The sequence below is a fragment of the Agelaius tricolor genome, unplaced genomic scaffold (genome assembly GCF_023055355.1).
Source record: "Agelaius tricolor isolate 1412-34295 unplaced genomic scaffold, bAgeTri1.0.p SCAF_11, whole genome shotgun sequence".
Lineage (NCBI taxonomy): Eukaryota > Metazoa > Chordata > Aves > Passeriformes > Icteridae > Agelaius > Agelaius tricolor.
In genome coordinates, this window is record NW_027269271.1 from 4,807,146 (window position 1) to 4,819,342 (window position 12,197).

Consider the following 12,197-nt stretch of genomic DNA (forward strand, 5'->3'; position numbering starts at 1 on the left):
TTGTTCTCTCAAGTTCTTGCCTCAGTGTAAAAGAGGGAAAAAAAAAAAAAGAAAAAAGCCAATTAAGAAAGTGTGCAGTGCCTTCCTTTCTCATTGTTTGAAGCAAGTGACACAATTTTATGTTTCCCTGGTGATGGATTTGCTTGGTAATTCAAGCTGAGGGGGGGGTCCTGCACCCCTGCAAAGGGGGGAGCCTCCCCAGCCTGCTTTGGGTGGGCACTGACAGTGACCACAGACACTGGAGCAGCCCAGCCCAGCCTCCCTTTTATCCATCCCACACACCTGCCCTGCCCAAGCCAGGCTCTCCCCACTGCTGCAAAGCAGGAGCATTTCCAGCTGAGCCTGGCTCAGGAATGCTGGGCCAGCTCAGCCCCTGCTCACAGCCACAAGAGGCTCTCACAAACCACACCACAAGTGCCTCTCTCTGGAGGAGATGGGAGTTTCCATCATTTTCTTCACCTTATGATTTAAAACGGTATCAGAAGAAATTCCACAATGAGGCTTGGTTCTGTAAGCTTTACACAGAAGCTCAGCAGATTAGCAATAAAATATTACCAATCACGTGCAGCATCTTAGTTCACATTCAAAATTGTGCTATTTTGTTCCAGTTAATACTTTATATTTGAAATACAACTACATCAAGTTCCAGGAAGGAAGCAGCTCTATTTTAAGGAATACAGCTCTATTTAAGTACTTTATTAAGCCCAATGAAGGTTGCAGTGTTACAAAATTAGATGAAAAAGCTGACTTAGTGCTACTCTTCTAACTTGTCCTAACTGTGAGCAACTGTATCATCCCTTCCTTAAAATGTGGTTGGCCAAAAGCAATGCAGAGTATCCTGCCATATCTGTCTAGGAATAAGGCTCAGAAGTAGATAAAGCCATTTATTTTTCTCCTGGGAGGAGGCAGTAATGAAAAAGAAAGAACCAACCCCACAGTACTGTGCTGACACAGCAGACTTGTCTCCTGGATTGGACTTTAAAGGGGGAGAATGGGATATTGTACTCAGCTATGATGCAGTATAATCTGAACAACTCTATCTCCAATGAGATCTTAGCCTCAAGCATGAAATCTGAAAGGGAAAATTGTAATTTCTCTCTAATAACCTCTACTTGGGATGGGTATTCTGCACAGAAAATCTGCAACATCCATTTGTAACAATTAATGTAGGATTGACATCAGCTGCCTAAAAAGAAATTCCAGGCTGGAGCACAGCTTGAAGAATTCCCCACTCCCCTTCTGACACCATGCAGGGAAGGGCTCACTGGCACCAGGCTGTTTTACCAGTCTGAAAGCCCTGGGAGAGCCCTCCCTGCAGAGTTCAAACCATGCTACCCTATCCCATCCATCCCACACATCCTGCAGCCACCCCACACTGTAAAGCTCCTTCTGCACCATCTCAACCCTGGGTTTTGGGGCACAATAAAAGGCCCACAGATTATATACAACAGCATCTCTCCACCTTGTGTTTGGAAACAGAACTGAGAGAAATGCTCTTTTGGTCACAGCAAACCAGCTCCACCCCAGCACACCTGGGCATCCCTTCCATGCAGGGGGAGATGTTTCTTCTTGCTGCAAGTCACCTCCTTGCCAGCTCTGTAGGTTCACAAATTCCTGAAGAGAATCTTCAGGATTACAGAAAGCCAACCTGAAAGCAAACTGAAGGCAAAGGAAACCAGCACTGCTGTGAATTTTGTTTGGTTTCTCTGCATTAGTCCATTATCAAAATGTCTCAATTGCAGTGGCACATTTGAAGGAATTTACAGAGACAAGAGAAAGGCAGGTTGCAAAATTTACAGAGCACCTGCACAATTGACTGTGGTTCAAGCCAGCAGCAGCAGAGTCAGTGATGCTGGATCATTTCCAACACCAGATCCTTTTGTCAGATTTTAATCTCCACAATGCATTTCCATTCAGGAAAATCCACTGAGCCAGGTAGAGCCCATTATTCTTCTGCAGCCCTGCTGTTTAAAGATCTGCTTAGTTAGGCTCAGTTAGCAAAACACTGAACTAAGAGTAAGCTGAGACAGAGAGATGTTCAATGAGCCCCATTGTGCAGCACCACAGGAAAAGAGAATGGAATTTGGATTCCCTGCACTGTAACTCTAAACACCAGCTGTACTTTTGCACTGACCACAGTGCCTGTGCTTGAGAGGCTGCAGGGGAACCTGCACCTACAAAAAAGGGCCAAGGAAAGGATGGGCTGCCTCTGGCAGATGCTTTTCAGAATCCCAAAATGTCTTTCTGCCATCAAAAAAGTCATTTGACAAATAAGAAATCCTACATATTGACAAATAAATCCTACATAACCAAAGCAAATACATAGGCTTTCCTAATATTTATCCACTGTAGATGTGTAACAGCTAGGGCTCTCTTGTGTACAGTCTTTATCATCTCTTAGGCAGCAAATGGGAGAAAATTCCTAAGGAAAAAAAAAGAAAAAGGAAAAATCCTAACCTCCAACACTGTCTGATAAAAGTATCTTTACACTTTTAAGAGTCTTCTCTAGCACTGGCTTCACTACCACCTGAGGGATTTATTTTCTTAAAAGCCAGACCCTCCGAGGAATATCCAACAAGCATCAAGCATGAATTAAAAAGCTCAGGAAATGGGTCAAAAAGCCATTGTGAAAGGGAATTATTATCCAGTGACATCTTTCATTTTTGGGCAATGACATTCTGGGTCTTTCTGGGCCTCATCAAAGATCCAGCACTATCAAACACTACATCAGTGGCCTGCAAATGGAAGATAGAATCCAACTAATAGAATTTGCAACTGACACACAGAAAGAACAGTGCAGAAGAAGAACCAGGAACTGTACACATACATTTGAATTTCTGGAAGCAGCTTCCTCTACTGAAACCCAGCCCTGTGCTGACCCCAGAGCACATGTCCACAGGACTTCACTGCAGCCTGGAGCTGGGATGGAGTCCCATGAGGAGATGGGAAGGACAGAGGATGGGGCAGAGGGAGGCACATGCTGGGAAAGCAGCTGGCCATTGTCTGGGCAAGACCCAGCTCTTCCTCCACAGCCCTCTCCCTCTCACCTCACTGCTGGGTGGCAAGCTGACCAGAATAAACCTGCAGAAATAATTCAATCCAATTATTTGGGAAAATGTTCATTGCATCAATAGCACTGATAGTTCAGCTCTACAAGCAGCTGCTCAGGAGGACAGGGAGCAGTGTGGGACTGGGAATAAACACTGGTACAGAGAGAAGGGAGGAAATAACAGAAATAACCTTACTGTCAACATGTAACTCTGCTGTCAGAGCCAGGCTGCAGCAGAAGGGCTGCTCAAGGATAGGGGAAAGGAAGCTGACCAGGGAAGGTCAGCCCTGGATTGTTCACTGAGACCAATATTGTAATATTGTAATATTGCACCTTGTCCTGGGAGAGGCAGCTGGGGAAAAAACTAAAGAGGATGTAGAGCAGAGCCCCCAAAATGTTCATGCAGAGTGCAAATGCCTCACAGTGAGAGATCTAAGAGCTCAGAATGCTCAGCACAAGGGAGCTGCTCCAAAGACAAGGCAAGAGGGCTGGGACAGAACCTGGCAGCTCCTGCCCACAGGGGAGGGAGAGGCTGAGGTGGGGACAGCTCCTTGAGACAGCCTGAAAGCAGGATCCCTCCTTGTGCTGGAAAGGAAAGGGTTCAGATGAGGACTGGATCTGTGCAAAGAGCCAGCTGCCATAACAGTGACCCCCAAACTCCCTTCCTCCTCTGGCAGCAGCTCCAGGAGAGATGGGCTTCAAAAGCTCAAGTGCTGCCAGGGACTCTGTACTGCAAGGCTCTACCCAGGCAGAATTACAGATTCAAGGAGAAACTGAGACTGGAAGGGCTCCAGGGGGCACACAAACCAAGCTCCTGCTAGGGCAGGGCAGGTTCAAAGCCAGAGCATGCTGCTCCTGAAGGCCTCCAAGGATGGAGATGCCAGGGTCTCCTGGACAGAACTGCTTCCCTTGTGCTGAGCCAGAACTGCAAATCCATGCCCATCTGTCATAATGCAATGTCCTGTCACTGTGTGCCTCAGAGTTTGCCTCTCTGCTTTCTGTGAACTTCTCTGAGGTGGCTGGAGGCTACAATTAGATCCCTCCTGAGCTTTCTCCTCCTCAGGCTAAATGCCCCAATTCTCCCATCCTTCACCATTCAGTCTGAGCCTGCCTTCCACTCCACTCACTTCAACCTGTGAATATTCCTGGTCTCTGTGGGCTCAGGAGGATTCAGGGAGAGACAAATTTCACTGGCACGTGTCTGTGCAGAGCCAGCCCTGGGCACTGCAGAGCACAGCTTATCCACCAGAACTGCCAGCCTGCACTCAGGCTGTGCAGAGATGAGCCCCCATCCTGCAGAGATGATGGAGCTTATCTGTTGGAACCCAGGAAATTGCTGTTTTTTGTTTCTTATCTATAAAATTCTTTCTTTGACCCACTGAGGTCTGTCTGGCAGGTCAGCCTGAGGCACACTGCCCATCCTTGGGGCAGTGTTATCTTTTATACTAAAACTACATGTACTTTATTTACCATAACTTCCCAATACCTATCACCTGTGTTAGACAGTGAGCTTCTACTCTAAGCCAATATGAAAGTGCCAACATCACCCAGAAGATGGAGACCAAGAAGAAGAAGAAGGAAAAAGGACAGGGCACACCCAAATACCTCTGGCTGCCCTGGAGGACTCGAGCCCCAGCCCAAGGGGCTCAGAGACCTTGGCACAAAGCCCAAGACCCCTGTGCCTTTGATTTAGCCCTTGGAAAAAACAATTACCAACATTTATATGAAGAATTACAAGTCAAGAAAGTTTAAGTAGAATAATGGTTTGTCACAGGGTGAAAAATAGATTTTTGAGGTTTTTAGAATGGGGGCTTGGGGTCCCAAGATGGAGGAATTTGGGTGTGCTCTGTCCTTCTTCCTTCTTCTTCCTAGCCTCCATCTTCTGGGTGATGTTGGCATTTTTGGATTGGTTTAGAGTAGAAGCTCACTGTTTAACATAGATGATGGATATTGGGAAGTTATTGTAAATAGTGTACAAGTAGTTTTTAGTACAAAGAGCTAACATTGCCCCAAGAATGGGCAGTGTGCCTCAACCTGACCTGCCAGACAGACCTCGGTGGGTTGGAGAGAGAATTTTATAGATAAGAAACAATAAACAACCTTGAGAATGAGAATAGAGAAGTTCTGACTCCTTCTTCGACTGCCAGGCTGGGAAAAGAGACTTTCTAACACATCTCAGGGTCACTGTGACCAGCAGAGATTCTGAGATTTATCCTACTCAGGATTCTGCATTTGCCTTTGCACTTGCTGAACCTCAGCAAGCTCCTCTCAGCCCAGCACTGACCCTCTGGTTTCTGCCCCCTGGGAAACAGGGTGCATCCCCTTCTGGTGTCTTGGCCTGAAGAGGTTGAACACAGCCCCCTTGTCAGCCCCCAAAAATGGACTTCAACCCATGGATGACCATGGACTGCACTTCTCCCAGGCCTCCCAAGTCCTTCACCTGCTTTGCAGCTCACCCACCCATTCTAAACCTCCTCAGTTCAGCTTTGATGAGAAGCTGAGAGCTTAGAAATCCTTATGGCAGGGTCTGCCAGTGTGCAACCACAAATTCTTTCTATGAAATGGCTGATAATTCCCCTGAATAGAGAGCTAAACACAGCAAGGCAGGCAGGAAAATGGAAATACAATGAAGCTTTCCACAAGAACGTCCTTCAGCTCTGGATTAAGAGGATTATACCACTTAGAATAGCATTTTTATAACCCCTTGAGTCCAAGTTTTCTACAGATAAACTGAGAATTGAAATTCCCCACAGTAAAGCTGCTCAATTCTTGCAAAAACTACACAGCAGCCCACTTATATATGCTGCTCTCCCTGTCTGTGCAAAGTAGTTTCAGAACAACTTGAAACTCTGAAAGCAAAACCACACAGCAAAACAACTGCATTTCATGGTGACACTGCAATATGGCTAATTTTATTATAATATATGTTGGGGGATTGCTATTACACAGTGAAAGATATTTAACAAAAACTCATCTCAGATCATCCACATCCTGTTTAATTGTTTAAGAGCCTCAGAACAACATTATAAAAATACTGCTGTGCTTTCCAGTGAAGGAAGGGATGGACACAGATAATTCAGGTGGATGCAGATGATGGTGGATAAGAGCAGATAATTCTGACTGTGCCCAAGTTCATGGCACTGGCTGTGTCAGAAGGTCACACAGGGCTGGCCTAAAGCACAAGGGACCAGCACAGCTCTCACCTGGCCTGGTTTGGTTTTGGCATTAACCCTTTGTCACCTCACTCCATGACTCGTGGCTCTCTGTGCAGGAGAGACTCCTGTGCACCCCAGCCCATTGCACAAGCCAAAGGAACTGCAATGAGTTATTTGCAATGCCAGAAACCTTCCAACAACACAATCCCAGCCACAGAATGAAAATCTTCACAGAACTTTGGTTTTTATTCCCTGCAGCCTGACCGGTGTAATAGAAAAGCTTTTCAAAATAACTGAAACTTCATTTTGCAAACCCAGTAGATGAACCCCAGATTGCAATATAGCTGTGCTATTAATATCAACTCTTAGAATAAACAAAATGTGCAGAAATCCTTCCTGCAGAACATCCCTTTGTGTACAGACCACACCTTTGTGCAAGCTGGTGAAGTGACTGTGAGAGAGTCAACAGAATTTGCTCCAACTTATCCTGACTGTCAGCTTGTTCCACAGTTCAGTGTGGCAGCAGAGAACCAAAATAAACTTTCTGAGCCATCAGGTCCTGTCCTTTCATAGTGCAGACCCTCATGCATTGTCTACTCCTATCACAGTTCTGAGGAGAGCTTCATTTTAAACCTCTGCAGGTTGTTTGCACCATTATTTCCTTAGTTAATATCCTACAAAAACCAGTTAAAAAAGCAGTTAGGTGTTTCCTATGTAAACCCAACAAAAACCATATTTCTTAATTTCTTTACTAGAATAATGCACTTAAACATGGAATCCTAGAATAGTTTGGGTGAAAGAACCTTAAATTCCATCTTGTCCCAACCCTCTGCTGTGGGCAGGGACACCTTCCACTAGACCAGGCTGCTCAAAGTCCCATGTTAATACACAAATATGTTAATACACTTTGATTCTAGGAAAAAACAAAAGTTTTTTCAGAACAAACTCTTACAGTAAAGTCAATTAGTCAGATCCTCTAAATAAAAGTAATAATGATACTTTTCCTCCCATGGTTGTTCTCTGTTTACTAGGAGATAAGTAGTTAGTTCACAGAGAAATGTTTTTCATGTTGTTTTCAGAGTGGCAGAAATGATCTGGAGATGTAATGTGGTGCTTTCACAGCAGTTCCTCTCTCTCCTGGTCACTCACAGCTGACCCAGAGCCATCCAGAGATGCAGAACACAGCTCCTGTTACTCGTGCTCTGCAGCTGCCCTGACCTGCAGAGCCATCGCTGAGCCCATCCTGGCAGCACTTCCCAAAGGGTTAAATCACAAGCTAAGCCACCATGAGAGGCCTTCTCACCACTGAGATTGTAATTCAGCAACTGCAAGTGCTGGCTGTAGAACACCCAGCAGTTCAGGGCAGGAATCCCCCAGGAAAAGCCTCTGCTGAAAGGAACTCACCCTAAGGCTCTCCCAGGGCTGCCAGTACCAGGCTCTGGTTAATCCTATTGCAACACCAGGTCCTGTCTGAAGGACAAAAACCACAGCCAGCAGCTCAGGCAGGGCAAGAGGAAAGGCTGTGGCTGGACAGAGAATTAAAGGACACCACATATTTAAAAATATCCAGCAAGGGAAAAGTGTGTGACTCCTGATAGGCTTTATAATCAAAGTCTGCTCAGAGCCCAGCCCTCATGATGACCACATCATCTTAGAGCATGGTTTTGTCTATATTGAATTTCTAGATTTATCATCTAACTTTTGTAATGGACCTTGAAAACTCTGGCCTAAAGAAGGCCAGAGACAGGGAAAAGGGATTGGGCATCATAATAAAAGGGATTGGGCAGAATTCTGGTTTTCGTCCATACTTCATGCATCTGAGATCTCCTGAGCATGGAGAGGCAGAAAAACCTGAGCAGGAAACAAGCACAGAGATGCTTTACCCAAGAGACAATAAAGCAAATTTTCCTTTTCTGAGAACACTTTCCTTTGTCCCAGCAGAGGAACTGACTGGGTACAAACACACACCCAGCCCCAAATCTGCACCCATGAGCACTTTGGGCTGCTGAATTTGTATGGAGCCTGAAATGTTAACTGCACCTGCTTGCACATTAAGATCAACACCTATACATACATTTTTATTTCAAAACACTCTCTCTGACTGCTTCTAGGCATCCTGGCTCCAATATGGGCTCAGCTGTAGGATCTGAGGCCAAAACTGAACTCTTGCACCAAATTTCAGAGCCTGCAGCTCCCTCCAAGCACTGAGATCTCCATGACAGAGGGAGATGACCACACTCTACATGTTACTTACAGAAAGCAATATGCTATTTCTCCATAAATAGCACATGTCATTGAACTAAAAGGTTTTTACAGCTATTTATGCTGATCTCAAAACATATAAAAGTGGAACATCACCATTCCCAAGGAAGGGACTGATTCTCCTCAGATTTCATGATGAGGGTACCTACACCCCAGAAACAGCACCTACCCCGACCTCTTGACTTACATTCTAAGAGTTTACAGCTAGATTGGATTATTGTTCCAATTATGTAAAAAAATATTATTTTAACTATGACCCTACTGAGCAAATAATCTTCTTCTAAACTTAGAAGGAGTTAGAACTTCTTAGAACTTCGACACTTAAGAAAGAGATTTTAATAATCTCTTCTGAAATAGATTATTTTCATTTTGTTGACGCATGACAGCAAATTTCTGAAAAAAGTAATAAAATGGAAACTAAGGAATAAAGAGAGAAACTGAATAACAAAGAAGGGCACTGAATGGTAAACTTTGAGCATTACTGGCAAAGGAGGAGCACCTACCACAGCTTTGGGTTTGCTGCCTGCCACCAGCCTGGCCAGCAAGTCCTCATCCCGCAGCTGCCCAAACACGTGGGCATCGTAAGCCACCACCATGGAGACCTCTTCCATCATCTTGGCTGCCCTCAGCAGCTCCCAGCCCGAGGCTCAGCTCCTGTCAGTTGTTCACACCCAGCTGGAGATGCTCCTGGGGAAGGAGTGTCACCAGAGAGAAAACATCACCCAGCAGATGGGGTGTGCCTCCCAAGGGCGCCTGCGGTATCACGGGAGGCACACAGGGCACACCTGCTCCCACTCCCAGCCTTGCAAAAGGCTCTGCTCAAGTCTGGAGGAAGGCAGGAACCTCTTTTAGTTCCAGTATTAGGCCAAAGATGAAGCAGCAGGAGACAGAACAGATTAGTATTAAACAAGGCAAGATCCGTCAGACAGCACTGAAATCACGGCTGTGCTTCTCCAGTTTAGTAGCAATTGTTCATTCTTTATGTCCAGTTTTCTCCCATGAAAGCTGATATTCCTGTCAGCAGAGTCTTCCCTTCCAACAAATTGCTGCTTCTTCCCTTCCAACGAATTGCTGCTTCTGGATTATTTGTAAATTCACAGAGAACGGTATAATGCTGGTTTCTTTCAAGCACTCCTTGAAATTTTCTGCCAGTTTCTAAATCTCTCCTTTAAAATCTTCTTTTAAAAGATCATTTCTGTTTTTCTGCAGATCTCAACTGCATTCTGTGCCCTGTAGATACTTTGATTTTAGCAGGAAGATGATGGCATTAAGTCACAACCCTCCAAAAAAGCGTCCTTCAGTTTCCACATGCAATAACGGGTAAAACAGCCCTGAAAAATGCAACAGGCTGTAAAACTCCTTCTGGAATAAACTGGTGCCTCCACAAGTGAAATGAAAACAATTTATGCAATTAAAACTTTCTACAGAAGAAGGTTTTGAACTGAGATCTGGCACTGGTCTTGTTTTAGGTTAGAAGTAATATTTTATCTCTTGTCTGTGAATCCTAAATAGCGGAGCAGCCTCCCAAATTGCTCCTGATTTCTCAATTAATTTATCATCACTTCTTTTATCTATCTGACACAGAGCAAAAACAGCACAAGGAAAAAATACAAAAAAAAACCAATTAAGAATCAGTACTCTGAAAACTACAAATGAAAATCTAGAAAACAATATGGGATTTGAAGAAACAAACAAAACGTCCCAGAAGAAACTCCTTTCAGGACAATCAGGCAAGGTAAAACTCCATCCACTACATTTTTATCTTCTCTGGAAGCCTTTTCTTCCTGGTGAAAAATCAAACCTGCTCAAGAAACAGAAATCATTGCAGCCATCCATTTGTCTCCAAAAAGAGTCCGTGCTGAACGCAAAAAATCTGATCGAAATGTCCAGTGCAGGTAGGTGTGGCATATGGTTACACTCTTGCTTCCCAGAATGAATAGTCAGACCCACCTTGCTTTTTTCTCCTCTCTTCCTGGAGTATCGTTATCAAAGATTGCAGCTATCTAAATAGCACCAGGTGCTATTTGCATTTGAATAGGAAACTTGAGCAACAGCTCTAGCGGGCAGGATTAAAACCCCAACATCTCCTCCACTTATATAGTGGGGAGAAATTACATGTTATTGCTAGGAAACAGAGAGTTCTAATAGGCTTATGGCAAACAAAAAATGCAGCACTTGAGGTTAAACTCTTGAGACTAAAGCAGATTCTGATCATGCTTAACCCTTGCAGGATGAAGAAAGATATTTTTCCCTTGAAACGCACCTATAGTTCGTTTTTTCCTTGTTTTTCTTCAAAGGTATTTTTTTTTCCAGTGAGTTAATTAATTCCCGCAGTAGAAAGACTTCATATTCCAGCCCGGCTGACGAGAAGGTGTCTTTCTGTGTCACCTGTAGAAAATCCCTACCTGCTGTTCCAAGCCCAGCTCAGGTTTTCTGAAGCCTTTAAACGCTGCTTCCTCCTCACCTCCATTGCCTTGGGGGGTTTGGGATCTTCCTGAAGAGCGAGTTCTGGTCGTGGGGCTGCTGGTGCCCCTCCCCGGAGTGCTGCTGGGGCTGGGTCCCTTCCCACATCCCCTCCCAATCCCTCCCAGCCAGGGCTGGCACCTGCCCAGGGGCTCCCGGCAGGAGCAGCCAGGTAGGCAGGGGAGGGAGCAGCTGGTGGAACAGCAAACATTGCCCTGTTAATGAGAGACCAATTTAATGCTGCAACAAGGGCAGGAGGTGGAGGATGCAAATTGCCAAACATACTCCAAGGGTGCAGCTAGCCAAACCCCTCCCCTGATTTAGCCAACAGGCATTTCCATTTCGAAGGAATTATTTACCTTTTTCTTTTCCTCTTTAGACAGAGAGGTTACAGTTATTTAACAGAAGTACATCTGCATATTATTGTATAATTAGTTCAGTAATCCTCATACCTATTCATAACAAAGGGCTTACGATTTTGGCATGTTCTAACTAGCAATTGCAAGAACTAACAACTGATTTGTGACGTTGGCTGATGCATCTCTTTAAATAGAATGTTTTTCAGTTGTTTCAAGCTAATGAAGCCGAGCTGCCTGCAAATCCTGTGATCCTCCCTGATAACAGCCTGTGCTGTACCCTGAATCAGCACACAAAATTATATCTATCAAGCCAGGTAAATGAAATATTTGGAATTAAACTGACCAAAGCAAACACATCCAGCCAGGCACAAGTGCAGCCTGCTCACACCTGAGTAGCTGGAAGGGAGAGGGCAAGCACAGGTGCCCTCCACCACCTCCCCAGGCCACACTACACACTCCTCCCAGCCCCTCCATACAGAGCCTTCCCCTCTGCTGGGGTTTTTGGGTACCCAAAGACAATAAAACCCACGCAAAAAATTCATATTTCCTTACAGCAAAGAGCCAGTCTCTGCCTAACACCACATCTACCTTCCTCAAGGACCAGGAACGCAGCCCCCTCCATGACACAGCTGTGAAATCCTACCTCTAAAGCAGGAATTTTTGGAGAAGCCGTGCAACCAAGCAGTCAGGAGACAGAGGAGAGCCAGCAGAAGGACAGGTGAGCTGCAGAAAACTGTGAACCTGTTAAGGTAAGGAGCTCTAATTGCAGTTGTTGGGATTTATATGCCGGTGGTTAATAGAGGTGAACGGAAAATTCCTGAATTGAGCAAACCAGCTCTCCTAGCAAAGCAAAATCCTGCTCACTCCCAAGATAAATTCATTCTCACTCCACCCCCAGGAATGTCTTGC

At 45.0% G+C, this 12,197-nt stretch overlaps 1 protein-coding gene across 11 annotated transcripts in view; it reads right to left on the reverse strand.

The window, feature by feature from the left end:
* RABGAP1L (RAB GTPase activating protein 1 like) overlaps window positions 1-12,197 on the reverse strand; it is a 233,879-nt gene that overhangs the window by 22,146 nt on the left and 199,536 nt on the right. Inside the window, exon 1 of one of the 11 annotated variants that reach the window (XM_071435924.1) lies at window positions 11,932-12,187. The exons of 9 other annotated variants lie outside the window; for them this stretch is intronic. Coding sequence is in view for 1 of the 2 variants with exons in the window: in XM_071435923.1 (XP_071292024.1) it covers window positions 8,970-9,080 (111 nt within the window). In the remaining variant the exon portion in view is untranslated. Of the gene's footprint in view, window positions 1-8,969; window positions 9,351-11,931; window positions 12,188-12,197 lie in introns of those variants that run through there. One more of the 11 variants, XM_071435923.1, reaches the window with a different exon arrangement.